Source organism: Electrona antarctica, assembly GCF_951216825.1.
Source record: "Electrona antarctica genome assembly, chromosome: 6".
NCBI classification, from domain to species: Eukaryota; Metazoa; Chordata; class Actinopteri; order Myctophiformes; family Myctophidae; genus Electrona; species Electrona antarctica.
The window spans coordinates 25,461,692-25,489,073 of record NC_136811.1 but is presented as its reverse complement, the minus strand read 5'-3'; the positions used below and the strand labels follow the sequence as shown (position 1 = coordinate 25,489,073).

The 27,382-nt window shown below is 40.2% G+C and overlaps 1 protein-coding gene across 1 annotated transcript in view; it reads left to right on the top strand.

The window, feature by feature from the left end:
• adcy2a (adenylate cyclase 2a) overlaps positions 1-27,382 on the top strand; it is a 132,630-nt gene that overhangs the window by 74,056 nt on the left and 31,192 nt on the right. Inside the window, exons 6-12 of the mRNA XM_079503523.1 lie at positions 12,409-12,558; positions 18,296-18,435; positions 19,226-19,337; positions 19,807-19,934; positions 25,313-25,471; positions 25,796-25,928; positions 26,183-26,359. Coding sequence (XP_079359649.1) covers positions 12,409-12,558; positions 18,296-18,435; positions 19,226-19,337; positions 19,807-19,934; positions 25,313-25,471; positions 25,796-25,928; positions 26,183-26,359 — 999 coding nt within the window. The remainder of the gene's footprint in view (positions 1-12,408; positions 12,559-18,295; positions 18,436-19,225; positions 19,338-19,806; positions 19,935-25,312; positions 25,472-25,795; positions 25,929-26,182; positions 26,360-27,382) is intronic.

The following is a 27,382-nucleotide window of genomic DNA, read 5'->3' as shown; positions in this document are numbered from 1 at the left end:
CAGGACTTTCACCCAGTATGGTTGCACAGGTGGCTTTGATGAGCGCACAGGGACAACTGGTAGGGTTTAAGAGTCTTGCTCAGATACACTTCAAAATGTACACTGGCCAAGGGTCAAACCACTGAACTTCCCATTCCCAGACAGACAGTCTCTCAACCCACTCGCCTGTGTTCTTCTTAAGTGCAGGTGTGTGTGCTTGTGTCAACCCATGTGTTGGTTGCATGTGTGTGTACTGTACCTGTATATGCCATGTTTTTGTCTTTGGCTCTGTCAGTTTGTCAGTGGCTTTAAAAGCCTCTGAGTACTAGTCGCAGCCCCCCCCCCCCCCCCCCCCCCCCCTCCCCCTCACGTCATCAACTCCTTGAAAGATAAGAGGAGAGAGAGAGAGGACTCCAATGTGTTACAGGATGATCAAATGCACTAGATGTGTTCATCGTACGACACTGTTGAGCACTGAAAATAGCTCATCTACAAGCTCCAAACTATTTCATCTTGCGATGTGATACGTGAGCTTTTAAATCTAATCCAAACTAACAACTACAGTATATTACTCAATCATTAATATAACAAATAAAAGATTAGGTGTTAAAAAGTGTGTGTGTGTGTGTGTGTGTGTGTGTGTGTGTGTGTGTGTGTGTGTGTGTGTGTGTGTGTGTGTGTGTGTGTGTGTGTGTGTGTGTGTGTGTGTGTGTGTGTGTGTGTGTGTGTGTGTGTGTGTGTGTGTGTGCGCACACGTGTATGCATTTGTGTGTGTGTCCATAAGGAGAGAGATCACACAAGAATACAATTATTATACAGAATACAGAATATGCACTAATGTGTGGAAACATTTGAAAACCACTGCTCTAGTGGGTCTATTTATAGCAAGTAACGAGGAGCTGTTGATAGATTAAACCACTCAAACACTACAGTATAGACTGCTCAATCAACTTGATAGCTTACGTCCTCTGAGGCTATTTTTGTCTTTTATAGCTCATTGTTGTTAGGTTGCTCAAGGCCTTTGAATCCAAAGACTGTAGTCCATCATATTTAAAACATTTCTAAACCTTTTCCGTTTCCAACCCCAGAACTTTTAAATTGCAAGATTGGGAATCAAGGCTGAATTAAAATTATTGTCTTCCCCCATATGCATATTCATCCATTTTTGGCCTCGAACTATTATATTTTATTTATAATGCTGATTCATTCACCAACATTATTTTCTACCTCTGCTGTACCTGCACAAAACTGGCCAGTGCTTATTGTTTCCTCCTCTCACAATAGGATGTTGTTTACAAGTAAAAGTCTTGCCATCAAAATGTACTTAGAGTCTAACATAAAGCAGGCTAGTCTACAATATTTGCTTCTGAGGTGTAGTAAGGTAGAAGTAATAGTATTGAAAATTTGAAATACTCCAGTAGTCCACCTAAAATGTATACACGTAATATTCTAATATTCTTAAATACTTTCCACCATTGGTTAGGAACACTACTGGTTGACACTGCATAGTCTGATTGAATGAGTCATACTGTAGGCAATTTTCAAGTAGAGCAATGAAAGCCATTATACAAAATAGTTCATTATTGACCAATATTGCTGACAGCACTCCAACAACAACAAACCTGGGCTCTCATCATGTTCATTTATAATTATTGCTTGCACACACTGGTGGAGTCTATTATGTATATAATTAAAACATGAATACATATTGAGTTCTCACACAAAAGCATACTTTAATTCACACACACACGCACGCACGCACGCACGCACCCATGCACGCACACGCGCGTGCACACACGCACAGTTAAATGTTTCGAATCCCGACTATTTAAAATCCAAACAATAACACAATTAATTCCTTGTGTGTTGATATACACGATATGCAAGGCTTTATGGCACAATAATAGTCACACAGTAAAGATACCGTATTGATTGAGTCATCATCATTACCAAGTAGAGGAAAGATTGGCAAAGTAATCATGGATAATTGTCAAATATTGCTGACAGCAACAATAAACCTGCTCTTCATCTAAATCGCTGTTATTTAAAATTATTATTTGCACACTCTGATGGTACACAAACACAAGGGATATTTCACTTTCAAATAAAATAAACCTTAAAAAATATATAAATGAAAAAGGTTGAAGACAAAACACGGCCCCCTCACGTATTAGATTAGAAGGACAATATCAGTCACTAGAACCAAGGACGGTTGTTTTCAATGAATAACCCTAACCCTAACCCTATCATGGTTAAAATGGAGTTTTAAATTACAAATATGGTTGAAAGTGAAATAACCCTTTAACAAAATGATCACGTGAAAACATACACTTGAACGAACGAACGCACGCTCACTCACACGCACACAAGCACGCACACACACACACACACACACACACACACACACACACACACACACACACACACACACACACACACACACACACGTACGCATGCACACACGCAAAAATAATTTTAAATAACTTAAAATAATTTCAATTTACCTCGAATGCACTGTACGGCACATTAATTAAAAAACTTTCAGATGTTCTCAGCAGCTTGAAGGTACTGTAATCACATAAGATATGGAAATGTAAGCCATAAAAACTGGTGCACCCTTGTACATTATTCCAGTGTGCCTACATACTGCACAGGAAGTCTTAAGTGGGAGGGAGACATGCTGATATCAGTATGTCCATTTTGTCCAGTCCATTTAACTTTACACTGCTGGCTCACTGGTCTCAGTACACCAGCTTGTTTAATGAACAGTGAATGGGTGATATGCGATATAGGTATAGTTATATTGGTCATAGAATAACAGCTTGTTCATGTTTTGCATTGTGCTGCTATTCTGTTCCTCCATAGGCTACATTGGTCAGCAGTGCAAATGCATGGGACACTGGGGATTTCAGGGACATGGATTCTGCATTACTATCACTGCAATATTTGTTGTGTTTTGTTGTCGGGTGTTTTAAGAATACCCTTGGCTAGTAGTCAAACGTTCCCAAATGGGTTAACCATTTGAAAGAAGTGACAAACCTTGCTTACTGTCTTACTGATTGACAGCACATGATGTATCTCTTCCATTCTCAAACAGCATGTTTGTGTGACAATATAATCCCCCATAATTTCATTTCCATGCTTTATTGTATGATTCATCAAACATGCATAAGAGAGTGAGGAAGGTTTAAAAACAATAGTTTCTCTGGCGCAGTCCCACATCATTAATTCATTATAGTACTCAGGCTCGATTATGTAGCTAGAGCCATGAGAATTCCACACAGACACTCTCTATGCCCCAGGCACACACCAAGTATTAGCCCCTTTATTCAGGAGCTGTGATGCGACGTTTCACATTTGAATCTAAATGCAAAATGCAACCTTTGCTAATTTCTATATTTCATAGATTCAATATTTTATTCCATTTGCATATCTCTGTCTAGCTTTTTAGATGAAAGTGCATAACCAAAATGTCATGCCTTTGAGATTGAGCTGTCCAAGCTCAAATAGGAATTATGTTGGAAGAATTCTTGTCCTTATAAATAACATTTATTTTACCTCATTGCCAATTACCTCATTGCCAATACTGCCATATGTTATTCTTGTCCTTATAAATAATATTTATTTTACCTCATTGCCAATGCTGCAATATGTTTTGTGTTCATGCAAATCTGTATTTCCTTAACATTAAACATTTTCAGCCATAATTCTTTGACAGGGATAGACCTGAAAGCAAATATTCCACGTACGTAATGTTTTAGCAGATCAGATACGCAGACACAGAGAACAAGGCGGTGAAATTCCCAAAAGGCTTTACTGGAGAGCAAGGTACTGTAGTCATACACAAGGAGTATATTGAAACATACAGAACATATTCTAGTGATTGAGAGGCAAGCCGGAAGTTTTTTTTAATGCATGAGAGCCAGGTTTTCCGATCTCTTGTTTTTCAGAGCACACACTATTATTTTGTTGAGGTCTCTAAAGAGCACAGTTGACTATATGTGGATGAACAAATGTGGATGAACAAAGACAATCTGGCAGTGGCAGAGATACCGGGAAAACATGAGTAGCCTATACAGTGCTGTCTGGTAGCAGGGCATGAGTACCCTATACAGTGCTGTCTGGTAGCAGGACATGAGTACCCTATACAGTGCTGTCTGGTAGCAGGGCATGAGTACCCTATACAGTGCTGTCTGGTAGCAGGGCATGAGTACCCTATACAGTGCTGTCTGGTAGCAGGGCATGTGAGTAATTGGGAGCAGGTCTGGATGGTCAGGGGAGTGGAAGACACAAGGGCAGACTGAGATGGGAGTAGTGCAAAACATTCAGGCTACAAAATAAAACAGGAAACGCATCAAATAAAACAGGGCACACAGCCTGTGTTGATAACGGGATTAAAACAAAATTCAACATTCCTGTGAGATCTCGGACAACTGCCTCTTTTGGCACATATGGCCAGAGTGGGGCTTAAGCTCTTCAGTTCAGATAATCCTGAAATCCACCATAATAGCTCTCAGCCCTTCTCTGCCAAATTCACCTTCCACATGCAAGAATGGACGAATGTTTCACATAATTAAGTTCTCTTGTCTGACTATTAAAATGGTCTAACTCCCATGACTTATGCAGTATGTGTACTAGTCTATACAGCAATTTGAAGGGTGTCTTGTATTCTATAGTGAAGTAATGTACCTCTACAGCTCTGTTAATAGTATTTTCTATTTCTATATTTCTACCACTCAGAGAGCAAAAGGAACAATGCATTTCTTTTAAAGGGGAATAGCACTCATTTTCAACATTGAACTGTCATTCATTTACCACAGAGCTGTTGTGTTAGCCTAGAACTTGCGGTCATGTGATCAGTGACATAGACTCTTTACCTTCCCTACGTATATGGCACTGATCACATAACCTCAAGTAATAACTGTGTTAATATTACTGTAAACAGTGTAAAATCTGACCCTTAAAAATGTAAGGGTTAGTTGAATTAAACTATTAGTTTCTTATTTTGTGTATTTCCTTAAACGTCTTTTATTTTCACTGACATTAAATTTAATTTAATTACACAATTCCTTGTATTGGAACATTATATAAAAGTCCTGTAAATTTGAGGGCTGTTGTGGTCCATGTGACCACATTACAATTTACAATTTAGGCATTTAGCAGACGCTCTTAATCCAGAGCGACTTACATTAAGCAAGAACAAAAAGCATGGGAATACATCACATATGTAAAATGCATTTATCGCGAAACATGCGTAAGCTAAGAACGTGACTAGAACATATCTATATAATGACACTATACATATAAACTATAACTAGAACATATCTATATAATGACACTATACATATAAACTATAAACTATACATATATGCTATACTATGCTGTACATATATACTATGAAGTGCTATGACTACATACAATGCACTTATTGTGCTGTCTACATGACATGCTATAAGTCTGTTTCAAATGCTATATAAGTCTAAGAAGTGCTGTCTAAGGGGGGTAGGGTAAGTGCTATGGGCCATGATGGAGTCTGAAAAGGTGGGTTTTCAGACTACGGCGGAAGATCGGGAGTGATGCTGCAGTTCTGATTCCACAAAGTTGTGCAGAGGTTAAATCTGTTACTAGAATAAAACAACTGTAGTTTCTCAACACAACTTTATTGTCGGCACTCCGCCGACAATATTCCTTTCAAAGTCACAATCCTAAGTACTTTCAGTAAGTTGCCACTGTCCTTCACTAAAGGCCTTCAGTAACTGAAGAGGTGAAGCCCCCTTTTTTGTAACGCAGTCTGCAAGTTATTCTTTTGTTTTGTACCAAAGGATCCGCTCAACCTTTTTGGTGTGGATGAGCTCTTTGATGCTGCTGATTTTTTCAGTGACTGACTTTGTGGACTTAAGTGCATCAGCCAGTGAATGATTATCCGTGACACAGGTTATTGGCGCAGCATGAGCAATATCACCAGCAGTCAGTTCAGAGAAGAGTGTAGACAGAAAGATAGCATTATCAATCCTCTGACATTGCCAGTGTTTCACCTGCAAGAGTGCTACGTACAATCCTCTTGACTCTCCTAGACTGTTTTTTTTACCTTCATCAGAGTGGAGAATATAAGTATAAATCAAGTTGAGCAAAGCCACTCTTCTCTGCCCCTCTCTCTAACAGACACAGTTAATGATCGCTTGTTAAGTGCCTGCCAGACAGACTTGTATATCAAGTACTTCATACCAGCCCCTTATGAAACTACTTCTCCCCAAATCCAAATGGATTTAATTTTCCATCCTGAATGGCAGTAACTAGCATATAATAAGAACTGAGAAGATTATAAAACTGTAACCATCAAAGCATGCACTTTCTGGTCACTTTCTGGCATCCTTTGAACAGTTGCACTTTTTATGCTTGATCTTTTTATGCTGACATCTGGTCTGCTCTGTCTTGCAACCCAGAGGATTTGAGTTCATCTCTCTCTTTCTCACAGAGGCGAGTCCTGTTCCACAGCCCGCGAAGGATCGATATGTGCAGGGCTACAAATGTATGTAGTTCTCCTGGTGTATTTGTACTTTTCTGTTCACAGTGACAAAGTCTATTCCCACAAGTCTATTCCCAAGTTTTCATGTTCCTCACGTCCGATTTGTAATTCAGATCTGAGCTGTGGTATCACTGGTGGAGAAGCTTTGTGTGCCTCCCCATATGAAGTCATCCACATGGCAGGCTAGAACTCCACACACAGCACAGTCCTTATCTAGCCAGTAGAATGTTTCCTCCTGTCCGCCAGTCCATAGACACACTTTTTTTAGGTTCCATAATGTGCCTTCACTCTCAGCCTCAGGTAGGAGGCCTGATGTAAACATCACGTGACAGTGTCATTCCCTGCAAAAATGCAGATTTTATGTCCATTGAATAAGGTGTCCACTGTCTTTGACAAATCACTGCCACAAGTAGTCAGAGGGACTCTGTAGCACTTGTGGGGGAGTCCTTTTGCAAATCTGACACTTGTAACTCCTCAAAACCTCTAGCCACGAGGCGTGCTTTTGGTACTGGTCCAGTGAGTGACTCTTTAAGAGTACACACCCACCTAGTAGAAACACATTTTTGCCCCGCATCTTTAACTTCCTCTAACACATTGTTATCTTTCCAGCTCTTTATCTCAACATGTTTTGCAAAGTCAAATGACACATCCTTTGTTAATCCATCATTACATACATTTGGCACATAATTTGTTACTACCTAAAATTATCAACTTTCGACATGCCAGCTGCATCTGTGGTGCCTGCAACATTAGTGGGTTCAATATAAAGAAAATTATACCAGTCTTTGTATTTGCCCATAGCTTTTCCTGTACGCCCCAAAATCTTAGCTGTGTATAAAACACCTCTGTCTTTGTATTTCACAATTTGTCCTGTTTTCAGACTCACAATCTGAGAACAGGTCTCAGACTGACACCTGTTCTCTGCTCTGTACCATGTGTATCTGTATTGTCAGCCGTGTGTTCTGTCTCATTTTGTATTCCATCTGCCATTTCTGTTGGCTCCGGTTGTGGTTCTGTTGGTCTCTGTCCCTGTATGACCTCTAGGTCACTGTCAGCCATGTCCTGTCCTTGCTCCACGTTTGTGTCATTTTCGGAATGATCTTTTGTAATCCATTGATCCATATTTTCTGTGTTCACTTTCCTCAATCTGAGCCGATGCACTCTAACACATGTTCCTCCATGTCTGACTTTGGTGTAGGTTTGCTGTACTTTTGTCATATTTCACATTCACACATTCAGCATCATTGTTGCCTGAGCTTTTTACTTTAAAGCAACTGTAGTTTCTCAACACGACTTTATTGTCGGCACTCCGCCAATCTCCAAATCTATTGCTCAATTATTTCCGAAGTGTCCAAAACCAATGGTGGGAAATGGAACCACTAGCACATGGTGTTCTTTCCTTGAGTCTGTACAAAATGCATAGCTCGTCATATTTGATGGATCTTCCTTGTCCCATGTGATTTTATATATTTTTCCAGTTCGTGATCTGTAACTTTTACCTATTTATGAGGGATGAGCTAAGAAAATAAACCTGGTTTAGCTTCTAGATGAACGGGAGTGTTGGTGAGCCGGCGGGCATCTACCTCCATAGTTAGACCTCAAGGCTAGAAAAGTGTGCTCCTCGGAGTGCAGATCTCCACCAGGTCTTGATGTCTACCCAGGGCCATGATAGCGCAACTGTTCCGGTTGTGTCGCCCCCTCTATGGGCAAATGATCCAAGGGATCCAGGGAAAACTTTTATTCTTTAATTGGGCGACACAGTTCAAGAGTTTTAAGCCAAAATGATAAGCGGTTTGTTATACTATGTCTGCAACCGTCTGTTGTGTGATTCAGGTCCATAACTGTGCACAGGCTGTGCAGGCTAACAAAAAACAGATCTACAAGCTACAACGCATCTCTGTTTTTACCCGTTGATAGCTTGTAGATCTGTTCTATTTTTACATGCCATGCAACAGCCATCTACTATAAGTGCATAACTGAACGAATGAACAAAAACAAATTACGCTCATTTGTAAGTGAAAGTAAGGAGTAACGAAGCGTGTTTTGGTGGAGTAAATAGTTATTATATTACTATTTCTGCAGAGTAATTCGTTATACTACTCGTTACTGGAAAAAGTTATAATATTACAGTAATATGTAACTAGTAACTCGTTACTGCCCAACACATAAGACGTGTCTATACTTATTTATCGTCTTGTTTAAAAAAAAAAAAATTAACACATGGATTGAACTACATGTCCTCAGTTCCTTGTCACAGCATTTCCAGAGACTTACCCCTTTCACAGATACACAGTGTTGCTTTGTATTTGTTCTTGCAAAAGTTGTATCAAACATGCCACCATTTCTAAGTTCATATTTGGTTTCTTTTGTCTCGAAAAGCTTTTGAAGACATTATGGAAGTAGCTTGTTGTGGGCTTTGTACAGAATCAACAGGGTTTGCAGATTGACTAGATCCCAGAATTGTAGTGCATGAGATCTATAAATAGGGCATTGGTAGGCTCATGGTACTCGGCTCTCTTAATTATTCGTATAACTCTTTTCTGTAGGATAAAAATCGGATTGACGTTCGTCTCTTCCAGATTTTTTCCATGACAAAATAAATTAGTGGCATCCGCAAATAAGACATCATTTAGAAGGTTAAAGGTATATTCAGTGATTTCACTTAATTCAAATATCACTTATTTTTTCTTATTTTTTGGATAATCCTCCCTGCTATAAAGTGTACTGACCATATAAGGAGTTCCTCCCTGTCCCCAGTGAGCCCCTGGGGTAAAAAAACCCTAGTTTCGGTTTGGGCTTTGGGTGGCAAAGCCTTCATCCAATCAGGATGAGAGGGGCCTTCCTCCAATCATGATCGAGTGGGGCGGGCCTTGGTGCATGTGCTGTTGGTCTGTTGTACTTCCCCCACTGTAGAGCGTGTGCATGTGCACATCTTGTTACCGGGTGGACCGGGTTCTTTTCCAAATCACCCAAATCACTGAATGCTCCTTTAAATGAGGAGTTTAGGAACCCAAAACTGATCCTTGAGGAACTCCACACTTTACTTTTTGTTTATCTGATTTTACATTGTTTAATTGTACAAATTGATCTCTGTCTACAAGGTAACGTTTTAACCAGGAATGTGCAGTCCCTCTAATACCGTAATACTCCAATCTTTTAACAATATTTCATGGTGAATCGTGTCAAAGGCTTTCTTAAGGTCTATGAAGACACCAGCTGTAAATTCCTTATTATCGATGGCATTGGAAATCTGTTCTGTCAGATTCATGACTACCATTGAGGTGGACCGATTTGTTCTAAAGCCATACTGTTGATCACACAATAAGTTATGTTTCTCAATGAAATTGTCAAGTCTGTGTACAAATAGTTTTTCTAAAAATGTTAGAGAACTGCGGAAGCAGGGAAATGGGTCTGTAGTTTGTAAATGATTGTCTGTCACCATTTGTATATATTGGAATAACCTTTGCCATTTTCATACTGTTGGGGAATACACCTGTTTGGAAGGATTGGTTACATATATAAGTCAACGGTTTAACAATACCTTTATGATATTTTTTACTAGTGTCATGTCAATACCCATGCAGTCTGTGGACGTTTTGTTTAAAAAAAAAAATCACAATCTCAATGATTTCATTTTCCTCAACTCTCCTGATGAAAATGGAGTGGAGATTATTTTTCATTGTATCACCAATTTTCAGCTTCTCATTTCCCTGCTCTGCAATTTCATTAGCTACGTAGGTTATTACCAACGTTCACAAAGAAGTTATTGAATTAATTTGCTATGTCTATAGTTTTGTTAATAATTGTATTGTTATCTTTAACAAAATAGTTTGGTATCTCTACTTTTCCAGCACCATTTTGTATTATGTTGTTTAATACTTTCCATATACCCTAGGAAGTGACACATATCGCAGTGTGTAGGGTTACAGTGTTTGCATTGGGAATGCTAATTAGTGGCAGACAGTTGTGACTGTCCATCTTCTAGACAAAATGTGAGTAAAATAGTGAGAAAGTAAGCTTTATGTATTTGTGTGTGTGTGTGTGTGTGTGTGTGTGTGTGTGTGTGTGTGTGTGTGTGTGTGTGTGTGTGTGTGTGTGTGTGTGTGTGTGTGTGTGTGTGTGTGTGTGTGTGTGTGTGTGTGTGTGTGTGTGTGGTTACTTAAGTGGTACACAGTTACACACATGCAAACAGGTGCATGTGGAAGCACACGCTGTCAGGTGGAAACCTCATATGTCCCATCGTTACTTTTCAGGATTCCAAGTTAGAAATAGCAAAAACAGCCAATCTCTACAAGCTCTACAAGATCTATTGGGCTATTTTTGCTACTTTTGTCTGACACTGTAGTTAATATGATGAAGTAGGGCAGTCATTTACAAAGAAATAAAAGTGAAATGATGCAGACATGAGCTTTCTGCATGACGCCAACGATACATATACTGTAGGAACATACTGTATGCACAGAGAAAGACAAACATAAGCATGCACACATGCACAAGGAAGGCAAACACAACATTAATGAAGCTGTGTGAAAGGCAAACGAGCGGCGGAAAGGAGATGGTGAGCGGCGCGCGAGGAGCTGTTAATTCAGTGGAAGCTATTCATAGAGTTGGTAAATGGCTCTTTGAGGACTATTGCAGGATGATTGAATGGACTCTAATTATCTGTTTATTAATTAATACTTGATCACTAACGTCTCGAAACCAGAGTGAGTGTCCTTGAGATAAAGCCTTTGCCATACTGGTAGCATTTGAGGGTCATCCTTGGCTGGAGATAAATGCTGTTTAGTGTTTACCCATTCCTATTACCGTTAATGGTAATCCATGGTAATCCATTACAAACAATACTGTACGTGTTTTGAATTGCTGATGATGCAAATGCTTGTCAATGTGTAGTTAATGTTGAATGAAATTAAATGTATTTTTCATATTTTGTCACATTTACTCCAATCTGGGAACCCATCTGCAATTTATTTTATCTGTCTTGAGAGATTACATTTACTCACACTTCCTGTTTAATTGCTGTCACAATTTACATAATGCACTCTAGTTTAATTATATGAATGCACAGACTATATATATTTTTTCCTTTATATCCCTATCAAAATCATAAAGATGATTATATTAAATTAAGCACAAGTACATTACGGTTATACTGGAGCCCTATAAGGGCTGCAGCCTTAGATCCTCAGGTAAGGCTTTCTTTGTTGCTCCTAAAACCGCCTCTCGGGGTGATCGGGCTTACAGTTGGGTGCCACCGATATTGTCCCTTATCATTTGACCCATTTAGGGTCAAAATTTTTAAAAATCCTTCTAAATCCTCCAGTTTTCTGAAATAAATATTTACGCGATTTAAAAAAAATAGCAGACCTACAAGCTCGTAGCGCGCCACTCGGTGGCGCGCTATGAGCTTGTAGATCTGCTATTTTTCAATAGCTAAATTATAACATAATGTTTAAAACACCAAAAGGGGTTCCCGCCCAAAATGGGTTAACTGTCCTTTTGCGCAGATCACGCAAACCTCAGCAAAAAGAAAAGGACAATATCGATGGCCTCCAACTGTATGCGGCCCTGGCCCCTAGGAGGGCCCTAGGCTTTGGAACCCTGATGATCCAAAGACTAGCACAACCAGTGCTCTCCTTCAAATCTATTCTGAGTTAAATGATTCTCTTACTATTTGCCTTTTTCACCTCTAATTGTCAAATTCTTTATTCTGTTGATTTAATATGTTGTTTTTATTGCTTGGTTGTTTTCTGATTTTAGCACGTTCTGTAAAGCACAACTTTGTTTAGAAAAGTGCTATAAAAAATAAATTGATCATCATTATCATTACAACCTTAATGTTGGTCAAGAACATGTTTAGGTAAAACAAATCCATATTTTTGTCTTATTTATTTTCCTAACAGATTTTGGCGAATGTTATCATTTTCATCTGCGGAAATATGGCAGGGGCATACCACAAACACCTGATGGAGTTGGCATTGAAGCAGACCTACCAGGACACATGCAACTGCATCAAGTCGCCCATTAAACTGGAGTTTGAGAAACGCCAACAGGTATGATATTCACAGAGTCTAGCATCCAGTGAGTGACCAGTGAGTGCGGGTCCATTTGGTCCCATATCTGTATTGGTCCATTTGGTTCCTTTTACACAGTCTCTGATATAAAACTCTCAGGATTTCACAGTGTAGACCAGTGGTCCTCAAAGGGGTCATTGAGAGGGTTTCAGTGGGTCCCCAGCAAGGTGTTAGTAGCATTATCAAAATGTGTTGAACCACTTTAACTACTGTATACATGAGCTATTTCAAAATAGCCGATCTATAAGCTATAACGTGTCGCAATGAACGAAACCTTGAAAAAAATTCATCAATAAGGTCTGGCTCAGAGACACCTCGACACATTGCTGGTGCCGGGAATCGAACCTGGGACTTTCTGTTTTTTTTCTTCCCTTGTTCTTTTAATTACAATGTTAATCTGATACACCATGCATACTTCATGCATACTTTGTCTGTACCTAATCTATTGATAGGACACAAGAATATACTGATGCTGCATATTTCTGGGCTGGGCAAAAACATTTGCCTATAGTATAGACTCTGTAGTATAGCCTCTAGAGCCTTGCTTGCAAATTTTGAATAATCGCTGCACTAGAAAATCAAGGATAATGGGTGAAAACGTATGGCTGACTGTCAGAGCGAAGTCATTAGCTAGACAGTAGTCCAGGTCCTAACCTACATTATGTTATGTGCAGTAGCCCCTAGAGTAAAGCTAACTGGCTGTTGTTGTGAAAAGTGCTTCACACCTGCCTTGGACTGCTAGTGCTGCCTGCGACGGATGATCATGCTTTACAGTAGCTTAGCAGAATTACAAATAAGATGTAGAGTCTATAACGGCGTGGCTTCCCTGTGCAATAGCTATGGATAGCAAGTCACTAGTTGTGCAGTTTGTGAACGAAGCACCAATGTTGGTGTGAGATTTCCAGCGTTAGGTGAGCTGTGATTGTCGCAGCAGCATCAGCTGCGCCATGTGGTCTATTCTAGATCAAAGGTTCTCACCCTGTGGATCCCTGCACGATTTTAAGGGGCTCCCCAGAAAGTGACAATGAAAGGATTTTCTAGCACTGCACAGAGCCAAAAGTCCTGATAAAAACATAGTAAACCTGAGTCCAACACCAAATTAATTGAATCTGTCTCTGTCGAGGTGTGCACTGTGATGTGTGCTCACTAGGGGTGTAACAATATAGCAACATCGGAAAATGTATTTTAATTTCAAGAATCGAAGTATATCGAAATGAAAACAGCAACATTGACTATGTATCGTATCGTATCGTATCGTTTTGCAATGGAAATAATCTGTATCGAATCGTTTTGCTATGCAATTAATCGATTGTATCAATACTACATTTTTGTGCGTGGTATTTAGCAATTTTTAGAAGAAAATGAAAAAGAGGAGTTTAATTACTTAATTTAAAATATTGTCAATGTATTTTAAATAGTTACTGTATCGATTTCAAATCATTGAATCGTATCGGATCGCCAAAATGAAGCAATATCGTCCATGTATCGTATTGTCAACCATGTATCGTATCGCTGTTAAAATGTATCGTTACACCCCTAGTGCTCACTCATCCACGTATAGCCCTGTCCAGTTGAAACTATAAATCTCTTTAGTAATCTTTAGTAGGCTGTACAGTATGTAAGGAGTTGTTGGCCATGTTACTATATTCCTTCAGTGAGGTAACAGGTTTTTATATTTCCCATCTCCTCACACTAGAATCGCCAACATCTTGAACACACAAAACAGCACATCGCGGTTTGAACCACACACTTGTGAGCTTGTAGATCGGCTATTTTCAGCACGCGGAAATATGCAGGCACACACGCACGCACGCGCGCACGCACACACACACACACACACACACACACACACACACACACACACACACACACACACACACACACACACACACATACACCCACAGGTGTCTGTTTCGCAGTACTTTACCTGGGTTAGCTTGCGTGTTATAATTGAAAGTTGACATAAGAATCCCTTGGTGAAATAACTAGTGGGTTGTTGTTGCAACTTGCAGGCTGCAATGCTATCCCATTGGCAGAGAGGTCGGCTAGAGGCTAAAGGTGTATGGTTGCCTAACTTGCTGGCTGCAATACTATCCCATTGGCTGACAGGTCTGACTACGGCAGCTAATGAAATGATAAATTGTCACTACAATGATAAGTTGCCAATACCAACCCGATAGAAAATAGCCCAGCCTCTGGGCCATGGCTCAGTGGTCCAGGCACCTTGGCTGGTAATCCAGTCTGGCAGTGTGCTGCGGGTTCGACTCCCGATCCCGACGGCCTTTACTGCATGTCTTCCCCCCATCTCTCTCCCCATTTCCTGTCAGCCTACTGTCTGTCCCTCCATAAAAAATATGAAATAAAGGCGAAAGCCACAAAAAAAACATAAAAAAAAGAAAATAGCCCAGCCTGCAGCTGGTAAAAAGACCATTACTGTATCAAAATTAATGAACAAACTGTACTATAACAAATCCAAATTGTCAAATATAAGAAAGTTGTGAAATTGTTAAAATAGCTGATCTACAAGCTCACGGCAGCGGTGGCCGAACGGTTTGCGGAGCGGTCTTGTTATCGGAAGGTCGCCAGTTCGAATCCCCGGACCGGCATGTTAAAATTACCACCGCTGAAGTGCCCTTGAGCAAGGCACTGAACCCCTACCATGAAATGTTCTATGAGCAGGGTCTGGCTGTAAACAAGCATCTCGAGCTTAGTCCATTCACCCTGGGTAAACAAAGAACTTTGCTTTGCTTTGCTTTGTGTTGTTGAGAACCACTTATCTAGTTGTGGGGACAGTCATACAATCACTGTTGATGGTTGGCCCCTTCAGTGAGACACAGATTTAAAAAATCCTCTCTCAGGCAGTCAAGCCCCTTCAGTGAGACACAGATTTAAAAAATCCTCTCTCAGGCAGTCAAGCCACTCTACATCAAATTCCTTGTATGACATTTGCTTTTAGATGACCTTTATCTGAAATGCTCATATTGTATAATGAGTGCATACTTACTCTATAAGGGTGGTTCACCTGGGAATTCAACAACCTGCGCAATCCTCCACATTCAAGCCACGAGGGCCTATATAGAGTGTGGGAGTCCCGCCCCCTACCATGGACCAGGAAATGATTCTCCGTTCATTTTCCTCATAGACATTTCAGAAAGTATTTATTTAAAGACGTTTCCGCCGCAGACAAAGCCAACGCAGGTCGTGACAAATCATGACAACAAACACACTTTTTTGGGCCGAACAAATAATTAGAAAGAAGAAAAAAACGGCAGGTTACAACACTTTTTTTTGTTGTTTTTCTTCTTTGTAATTATTTGTTTGGTCCAAAATATTGTTTGTGTTGTCATGAGTTGTCACGACTCGAGTTGGCTTTGTTCGCGGCGTAACCGTCTTTAAATAAATACTTTAAGAAATGTCTATGGGAAAAATGCATTGGGATTCATTTCCTGGTCCATGGTAGGGGGCGGGACTGCGACGCTCTATACAGGGGCTTATTTGTAAAGAATAATGGTAGAGAAATTAGTTTTCTGATGAGCCTATCTTGCCTGTTCTCCATGATCAATGGCTCAATAGTGTCTTTGGAGGTTTTTGCGCAACTATATTTGCACGCACCACTACTGACGACCGTATAGACCAGGGGTTCTCAACGTTTTTGGCCGAGGACCCCCGAAAATGCTTTGGCAACGTCTCGGGACCCCCGCCCCGCCCCCTCTCGACCCCCAATATAAATTGACTGCTACAATAACCTTAATAATAGAGACAATACACCATAAATAAATACTGAAACCAGATATAATCATTAGGGAAGGTGTATGCATGTACTATGTGTACTATATGTAAACTCTTCATTTCCATTTTACAGCCATTCAGTTTTTTTATTATTTGGGGACCCCCCAAAATAATTTGGCGACCCCCCGAGGGGTCGCGACCCACGGGTTGAGAACCCCTGGTATAGACGACCGTAATGGACACTTTTTCATGATTGGCTGCGTCTAAGCCAAAGGTTAATATTAACAGGATCATACAAAGCTTCATACTTGAAAACAGAAACCACTGTGTACTTGAATCTGTAGTTAAATTTAACTTGAATTATTGTTAATTAAACATCTGCACTACTTAATTTACAAGAAGTCTACACAATTAGAGACTTACCCATAAAATCCATAGTCTGAACGGCATATAAACCCATACTCTGCACCTGGAAGTTATGACTGAGTCATTCTTTATTTTTTTTTTTTTATAGTCAGGGGTTGTTTGTTTAATTTACTGTCTTCTCCAACCTTCTATCTGTCCTCACCTTAGAGAGCTTTATTAGACAACTCCTGTCAAGTTTACACAGAGTAAAAGTCTAGCCACCGGGTCCGGAGAGAAATCTTCATTCCCATTAAACAGAGTACAAGTTGTGAGGTTAAAACGGGCTGAGTGTGTTTCTGGGTGGATGGTAATGGAATAATGAGCAGTCTGAAACTGTTTCCTGCATTACTTATATGACGATGAGTCACAAGAAGTGAACTGGACCGGTCCCTGATGCCATGTTGAAATCCCCAGTCAATGCCTGAAATTACACAGGAAGTTGGCATCCTCACGACAGCCATTCATTCATTCATTCATTCATTCATTCATGCTACGGTCATTTGATTAACGCTTCAAAATGTAATTAGATTCGATCCCATTTCAAAGGATCAATGTGATTATTCATGCAGAGCAGGTCCATTAAACCGTGTGAGTAAGCATATTAAACATTTGCTTATTCTATAGTGTGTGGAAATGATTTAATTTTAGGTTATTGGACCCATTGGACCCAGTTGGACTATATGAGCACAGAGCACAACAGGTCATTGTTTTAAAAGTATCAATGTACATTGTGCAAACAACCTGGAAGCTTTACAGGGACAAATTAAGGTATTGACTGATTCTATGTCTACTGAATCCTAATGTGCTTTTAGACTAATTAAAGTGAATTAACCAACTGTTGAGCATCGTTGTGCACACTCCACCTTCTAATCTTTACCACTGTGGTTCAAATCCAAATTTAATTGGACCAGTACTTTATTGATGTAGTCGTAAAATGAACAGGCTAGGGTTTAGTTTGAGCCAGTCCAGCAGATTACTGTACCATAAAGCTGCCAAGTGGTAACACATTATGGATCCATTTGGAGTTATTATCATATATACAATTGAGAAGTTGTCCCGGAGAAGTTGTCCGCAGCACGGGACCCAAAGTCAACAGCTACGTCATGACAACACCGCCATACACCGCCATCCTACACACTACACACTACACTCACACGACAGTGACGTCGCAGACTTACCCTCCGCGTCGTTCCACGGCTATCTCCTCATGTCGCGCCGCACGCCGACACTCAACACCACCCGCGGAACAACAGTCATTGCACTGCGCACAGTACACATACTATTTACCCAGCGTGTGCGTGTGTCTACGATGTGTAGCCATCCGTTACATGTGACACAGCTGAAACATGAAGTGGAGTCTGTCAAATCCCGCAATTTCCTTCATCCCATATTGAGCTGCAACGCAACTCTGGGATGAGCCGCCCGAAGGGCGGCGAAATTCTAGTTACTAACATGCCTGTCAACCATCCCATTTTTAACCTGTCTTATTAACACGCATAAGATTAGCAATAGTTTTGGAAGACTTGGTTTATTGTGTCCTCACAATCTTCTTCTTCATCATGTCATGATTTGCTGTCATTAGGAGCGTCTCCTGTTGTCACTGCTACCAGCTCACATTGCTCGTGTGATGAAGGCTGAGATCATCCAGAGACTGTCAGACTGTCAGATGGAAAACACAAACAACTTTCACAATCTCTATGTCCAGAGACACACCAATGTCAGGCATGTGTTACTTACTTTATGTGGAACCAAGTGGTCAGTAAAAAATATATCTCCTAAAAATAAATCAATCAGTGTCATGGAACTTAACACGTTGACTGCGGAGAATTGAAATTGTAAAATAAGCTTCACTGCTGAGTATTTCACTAACCTTTGAAGAATCACCTGGGTGCTAATGTAGGTCCGTTTCATGAAAATCCGCCGTAAAATGGTGTGTCGTTGTGATTCGTAATTTTATTTCTTTCATAAATAAAGAATCTTTCACTCAATAGGAACTGCTCCTGTCGCAAGTTGATGATGTCATATGTCCATATGGTCTAGCCCTATGGAATGTATGGAATGCATATGCTAATAAAAACAACTTAATACATCCTAAGGATAATAATGAGCATCAAAGCAATATTTTAAATCCTTTTCATTAGCACGTGCATTCCATATAATAGGGCTGGACCACACATGGACATATGACATCATCAACTTGCAACAGGAGCAATTCCTATTGAGTGAAAGATTCTCTATTTATGAAAGAAATACAATATTTAAGGTGTTTTTATTTTTTAATTTTAGTTATAGAGGGCAAGTATAATGTTATAATAATTTGTCTTATTAGCCAGGGATCCGCAGTCAAACTGTTAATTGGCAAGCTTTGAGTATACTCACATTTGTATACTTAAAAATCATCATTATATCAGGCTATATAATATTATATTACATAATATTAGATGTATTATGTTGTATTGTATCATATTATGTTATATTACATTATAAATTGTTTCTTATTATGTATTTCCAGTATTCTGTATGCTGATATTGTGGGATTCACACGGCTTGCCACTGACTGTTCTCCAGGAGAGCTAGTGTACATGCTGAATGAGCTGTTTGGGAAATTTGACCAAATAGCCAAGGTAAACATTTTATTATTGTATTCAGCCATTATGCACAAATGTGGGTGTATTTGAATGAAAGTAACAATGAATACAAGACAAGACATGTGGTTTTCAACCAGTGGTCCGGGTTTCCAGGTGGTATCCAGCTAAATGATGGAGAGTTGGTAACTAAATGGACCCTTATTACTGATTCATCCGGTTTCATTTTACGCTCTCAAGAGTTAAACTATTGTTAAACATCTGCACTACTTAATTTACAAGAAGTCTACACAATTAGAGTTATTTTGATCAACGTTTGCCTGTTGTCTCTCCTATGGCACCAACAATACAGCATGGAATTGTGGACCAAATCTTATCCAACGACAACAAAATATTCTAAGTCATGGGTCTCTGATAGGCAAAATCTCTTCAAATGGTGTATAAATAATAGACCATGATATGAAAAAGGTTCGGGACCTACATAGCTGTCTCTCGTTTTTATTTCCAGGAGAATGAGTGTATGCGGATCAAAATCCTGGGCGACTGTTACTACTGTGTGTCCGGCCTGCCTGAGTCATTGCCCAACCATGCAAAGAACTGTGTCAAGATGGGTCTGGACATGTGTGAGGCCATCAAGTAAGCCTGTCTATTACATCATGCCCCCCCCCCCACACACACACAATAGTCATATTTGAACTGGGGACCGCCCCCACCTTGACAAGCACTTGGAATTGTAGGCATTTCATTTGTTTTGACTCGGTTCCACAGATATAATGTTATTGTCGCTGTTGGGCCGAAACAAACTCCTTTTTTTCTTCTTATTTTTAACCAATGAAAAGTATTAAAAAGTGCTTCTGACAAAACCAGCTAACTCCATTGGATCCTCAAACTGTCTGCTGAACCAGCTAACTCCACCAGAGGAGAGAGTTTGCTGGTTTTGCCCTCTCCCCTGCAGCGGTAAAGCAGCTTGGAGATCTATTGTCAGCTGTTCTTATCAAAGGTGGTCAAAACCTCCACTTGAGCTGGATTGGGGTAAAGTGGTGATAATATAATGAATGACACATACAAGTATCTGAATGAAGAAAGAAGTGGAATGTCCGCACACGATATATCTGCTCCCCTCTTTTTTATTACCTATAAATACAACAACGTTTCGCCCCTCCGGGCTTTCTCAAGTTACATGGGTATGGCCTTGAAATCCTTAAATACAGTAGGTGGAACGTAGGGGAGGAGACTGGGAGTCTCTCCTGCTGAAAAAAGAAGCATTTTGGATATATGAATTAAGAACCCTTAAACCTTTTGGTATGAATTTGGACCTAGATATCAGACCATTCCTTTAATACACCTGCCTGACATGCCGCTCTATTATTATTATTATCTCGGTGTATTCCTTTTGTATTGTATATATGTATTATGTTTTGGTGTATTTATTGTATTTTAAACCTATATTGTTCGTGAGTGTATGGCCCCTTAATTGATGTATTTGTATTGTTCTGGAGTGGATATTCACATACAGCCTATTGGCTTATCAATTGATTGAATGACGACACCCAGTTATGTTCCACCTATTTAAAGGTATATTCAGTGATTTCACTTAATTCAAATATCACTTATTTGTTCTTATTTTTTGGATAATCCTCCCTACTATAAAGTGTGCTGACCATATAAGGAGTTCCTCCCTGTCCCCAGTTAACCTGGGGTCAAAAAACCCTAGTTTCGGTTTGGGCTTTGGGTGGCAAAGCCTTCATCCAATCAGGATGAGAGGGGCCTTCCTCCAATCATGATCGAGTAGGGCGGGCCTTGGTGCATGTGCTGTTGGTCTGTTGTACTTCCCCCACTGTAGAGCGTGTGCATGTGCACATCTTGTTACCGGGTGGACCGGGTTTTTTTTCCAAATCACCCAAATCACTGAATGGTCCTTTAAGGATTTCAAGGCCATACCCATGTAACTTGAGAAAGCCCGGAGGGGCGAAACGTTGTTGTATTTATAGGTAATAAAAAAGAGGGGAGCAGATATATCGTGTGCGGACATTCCACTTTTTTCTTCATTCAGTTACTTTTTGGGTCCAGCACCGTATTCTGAAACTGGGATGTGCATATCGTTTTCCTGCTTTACATACAAGTATCTGACAATATATAAATTCACAACACCAACTTTTATTTCACTTAATTCAAATATCACTTATTTTTTTGTTTTGTTAATCCTCCCTACTATAGAGTGTGCTGACCATATAAGGAGTTCTGTCCCCAGTTAACCCCTGGGGGTAAAAAAAACCTTAGGTTTCGTTTAAAACTAGAGCACATACTGTAAAACATACGAGATTACCGGCACTTCTTTGATCCACCGTTTTCCCTGTTATCTAAAATGCAAACATCCAGGAAAGAGACAGCACAGTAGGTAGTATGGGACAAAATAATATGCTATCAGTATGGCACTTGAAACAGTAGAACAAAGAACAGGCCTATTATTTATACACACAAGGGTGCACAGGACGTATCCAAACACAATGGTTCCAAGTATTCTTCAGAGACTTGGGGGTCCCGTCCCCCAGTTTGGGAACCATTGTTTTACATAACACAGTGTTATTTATAATACAGGGCTCAGTCTAGTCTAGGGGACAAAGAGACATTTTCTTGAAACTATGAATTTATATAGCGCCTTTCAAAACTCCAAGGCTTGGAGTTTTGAAAGGCGCTATATAAATTCAAGTTATTATTATTACTATTATTATTAGATGACTTCACCAATTACCAGTGACACCAATGACAGTGCACAGTTTATAATTTGCATTTGTGGATGTGAAAAACAAAACAAAAAAACTGACAGCCATTCTGATGAGATCAAAGCACTTCATAACTATCATGTCATGGTATCTTGCTATGGTGAAATTAAATATACAGAAGGATAAACCAAACAAAAAACAAACAGTATGAGGCTGTCAGTTCGCTGTGCCATATTCTCTTGATCACAAAAGTCTTTCAAAATGAGGGGGTTTCAGACAGGGAGCAACACAATGACTGCGTTCTAGCTTGGACCAGCGTGGTCGCACTGAGCTCCTTGCAAAAAAAAGAAATAAAAACTATCACATTAATGATGCATTAATGATGAAAGAAAAAATACTTAAAAAAAAAAAAATTAGATACAAGGTTTCTGCATGTTTGTATACATGCTTTTTTTGCTGTGCATTCATGTATTATTTGCTTATGCACAAAGCTGTTAACTTTTCTTTCTATTTAAAACTGTGAGCGTAAGTTCAATCGTTGAATGACTGAATCATTCTGAATCGCTTCTCAAAGGCTTAATATAAAACCCTTGGCTGGACGACAAAGGTTAGTCATTGTTTTTATGAAAAAAGAAGACTTGGATGAGGGCCGTCGCACTGCTCGCTCCTCATGAATGCACAGACACACACAACGAGCCCGCAATTGACCTTATGCACACCTCTGCAGCTTGAATTATCCTCTTTCTATCTGCAAAGAGTTGGTTTCTTTCTGTCAAGAAATTCCCTGCAGGTGATTTTTTTATAAGTGCTGGAGTTTGGAAGTGCTCGTTAACTATCACTCAACAGCCCATTGATTGATTGATTGAAATATTTATTAACAGTTTGCAGAATTACAGTACATTTCAAGCACAAACTCAATACAAAGACTGTTAACTGTGAGTGGACAACCCAATTAAGCATTACAAGAGGGTCCACCTTGTTCAATTCATCAAAACATTTAGAGACGTACAAATAGACACTTCTATAGTCAAAGAACAGAACAGGAATTCATCATAAGGGAGGAAAAAGGGAAAAGAAACATATCACTCATATACAGTGAGGGGAAAAAAAGGTGGGCGGTGGGATTCAGATTTTACGGAGCCCATGCGTACCACCTGTTTTGAATTTGCACATAATGCAGGGCTGCCAACATTATAGTGTCAGAATTCAGGAGATTTTGACATCAGACTTCGGTGCTCTATGGGCTGGCAAGTAGACTAAATCCAGGAGAAATTAAGGAGAAATGATTCAGGAGCACCGCGTGAGATGGGGTCGAAATTCACGAGACTCCTTCTGGATTCAGGGGTGTTGGCAGCCCTGACATAATGCAGGAGGCAGCAGGAGGTTGTTTTACTGATAACGGGTGCTTCCAAACTCTGACACATCATTTTTTTAATCATTTTTACCTAAATTTAACAAAATCAACGGCCAATGAAGGGCCTCAAACCCAGTCCCGCACGGTCCAATTTCCCCGAAGGCCCCCTGAGAGCCAAGGGCCCCTGGGCCACGGCCCCACTCGCCCAATGGCTAATTTGGCCCTGGGTTGCCCACCTGCCCCTGGCAGGTAAATGATACGTAGCTTGCAGAGTTAGTTCAGTCAGATATACTCGAGGGGCTCATTCAGTGTTATGCAAGACCCACATGTCATTCGCTGACGTGGCAATCAGCTGTCGGATTCTTCCTGCGTTCCTTCCTCTGCATATGAGTTCCTGGTGTTGTTATGCACTGTTTGCTCCCACCGCCACCCCAGCACCACCGGTGGACTCTGCTATTCATGTTCCCCATTGGAGGTTGTGTGTTTCAAATGGATCCAATGGAGTTATTATTTAATCACAAGCTCTTGGTAATCCTTTTCATTGGTTAAATATTTTTATAAAACTATCACAGATGTATTGCACTTTCACTTTGAAAATAGCAGATCTACAAGCAAGTGCTCAACACATTAGCAATAGTTTTTGCTACTTTTGTGTGACACTCGGTATGACGAAGTAGGGCATTAAATGATGAAAGAAAGAAATACTTAAGAAGTTGAAATAATTCGATACAAGGTTTCTGCCGAACAACACAATATGTACCCTGTGTGAGCAAGCTTACTTTTGTATACATTTTTATTTATTTTTTATTTTTTTGCTGTGCATCAATGTATTATTCGCTTACATGCGCAAAGCTGTTACCTTTCCTTTGAATTTAAAATGTGAGCGGAAATCTTTGTTGAATCAAGGCCAGAACATTCATTCTGAATCGCTCCTCAAAGGGTTATGAAAACCTTGGCTGGACGGCAAAGGTTACTCAATGTTTTTATGAAAAAAGAAGACCTAAGGGTAATTGGAAGTGCCAAGGTTAAAGGATAAATAATTAAAAGGTGTGTGTGTGTGTGTGTGTGTGTGTGTGTGTGTGTGTGTGTGTGTGTGTGTGTGTGTGTGTGTGTGTGTGTGTGTGTGTGTGTGTGTGTGTGTGTGTGTGTGTGTGTGTGTGTGTGTGTGTGTGTGTGTGTGTGTGTGTGTGTGTGTGTGTGTGTGTGTGTGCGCGCGCGCGCGCGCATCTATTGACTGGCCTGTTTGTGTGTGCTAGGGGCCATGGTCTTTTTCTTCTGTACACTTTGAGAAATGAGAAACATGTTATGGTTAACTTATTATTGTTTACCTTTCTGCTATCGACCTTGAATCAACACTGAATTTAAGAGAACCTCTGGAGACATTGAGAGAGGGTAGCACCACTCACATTTAATTTATTATTCCGTTCTTTCGTTAGTTTTGCATTATTTATTTCTTCATCTTAGTTGTGTGTGATTTATCTATTTGAGAATGTCATGCTTATTAATGTATTGCTATTCTAATTTTTCGTTTTGCCTTGCTGTCTATAATGGAAAAAAATGTAACATTAAACATATGGTCACACGAAAAAGGATAACTAATTTGGTTACATTTGTACACTTACAGAGTTTAATTATCACTGACAGTGTACGGTATGGACCGTCAAATGAAAACTGTTAATTTTCAGAATTCAAATTCAAAATAAAAAGTAGCCGATCTACAAACTCAAAACCCAAATGGCTTCGTCGCTCTAGAGGTGGGGGGGGGGGGTCCCTGGCACATAATATTTTCAGATGGGGGGTCTGCGGACCTTGAAAAGAAATAAATAAATACCACAAGCACTTTACAGACAATTTGAGACAGACTAGCCCAAAGTCGCTTAATAAGTAGACATGGCAAGACTGCTAATATTACACCCATGTATGTTTGTTGCATACAGGAAAGTGCGAGATGCCACCGGGGTGGACATCAACATGCGTGTTGGAGTGCACTCTGGGAATGTACTGTGTGGTGTGATTGGCCTTCAAAAGTGGCAATATGATGTCTGGTCACATGACGTCACATTGGCCAATCACATGGAAGCAGGAGGTGTACCAGGGTGAGTACCGTAACTCATGGCATTGGATGGAAAGTTGTATTAGCCTATAATATTTTATTGTTTTGCCAGAATTGAAAGACTATTCCCATTTCCTTAAAGGCCCTTTCACACCACTAGGTGGCTATATAGAATTAGGCATTGCAAGACATGGCAATAAATATGCATTATGTTTTACCAGCAGTATCCATGTACCCTGCTTAGACACAGCTTGGTTGATCTGTGAATTCAGATAGACATCGCTTCGATAAACCCACTGGTCCCACTGGTGCTGTATATATATTCACATTTCAGACACAGTTCATTGTGTGTCCATGTGTCTGCCAGGCGAGTCCATATAACCTCTGTAACAATGGAGCACCTTGATGGAGCCTACAAAGTGGAGGATGGCGAGGGACAGGAGAGAGACCCCTATCTGAAGGAGCATGGAGTCATCACCTTCCTGGTCATCAATCCAAAGGTAACACAATCACACACATTATTGGCACGAGATCACATCATTTGAATACTGAGACCGTATGATGAAGGTTGGGCAGATGAAAATGGAAAGATCAGAACCTCGCACAATACACTGTGGTTAACATTCAATAGTTCAATATGGTTTGTAGATTGTTGTACTGTACATACAACTGAGAATTTTGAGAAAATGAGTGTGTGTGCGTGTGCGTGCGTGCGTACGTGCGTGCGTGTGTGCGTGCGTGCGTGCGTGTGCAGGTGGAGCGGCGGAGCCCACAGCACCACTACCGTCCCAGACACCCTCAGGATGGAGGCAAGATGAGAGCCTCAGTCCGGATGACCCGCTACCTGGAGTCCTGGGGAGCTGCCAAGCCCTTTGCCAACCTGCATCACCGAGACAGCATGACCAATGAGAATGGAAAGATCAACACTTCTGTGAGAGCCTTTTTTTGTTGTTGTTTTGGTTCCCAATGGGCTACATGCACACATGCCATTTTGAAGAACTTAGGCCACCTCCCTACTTCCTTCACAGGTGTTACCGATGATACCAGTTGTAGCATAAAAAGTGATTTAAAAAGCCCTTCGTTCGTATATGATTTTGCTGCCCTTGCAGTTTGACCCAGTACCAAAGTTGGAGGATGTGCGTTGACTTTGAAGCTTTAGGGCTCCATTTTCGTCACCGCTAAACCCCTTATCCCTAAACTTCTTTGCCTTTTTTTACTATTTTGCAAAACATTTTTGAATACTTAAAATGGCCAGTCTACAAGCTCACAACGTGTCAATGTAGATTGGCTAGTTGAACTATTCAAAAATGTTTTTCAAAATAGTAAAAAAAAAGGCAAATAAGTTTAGGGATAAGGGGTTTAGCGGTGACGAAAATGGAGCCCTTAATGTCATATCACACACCATATCCACTCCTGTAACTTTAGATTTGCATCCAATAATAATATTGCAATATTTTGTGGCACAATATATTGTGACCCCATGATAATTTACTCTATACAGCAGTGGTTCTCAAATTGGGGTATATGTACCCCCAGGGGGTATATGTGAGAGAAAGTGGTAAAGTAAATGTGCTCAGGATGGTCTAATTTCACGTCTTTCACACCTTTTCTTGTTATATTCTGTATGTATTCTTCAAAAGGTGGGTTATCGTTCATTCATAGCATCGGGTGCATACCTCAGATGTCCAAAACGGCTACTTTTCAGGATTCCAATTCAAAAGTAGCAAAAATAGTAGATCTGCTATTTTTGCTACTTTCGTATGACACTGTAGTAGGGCATGAATATACAAAAACAAAAGTTGGTTTTCGACAGCATCGATATGCTAGATATAGTTTTCACTTTTTCTAAGCAACTTCGGGTAAAGGGGGTACTTTGATCTAGAAATCAGGAAAACGGGGCACTGAAGCCAAAACCATTTGAGAAGCACTGCTATAGCTATACAGTATGCGTGTG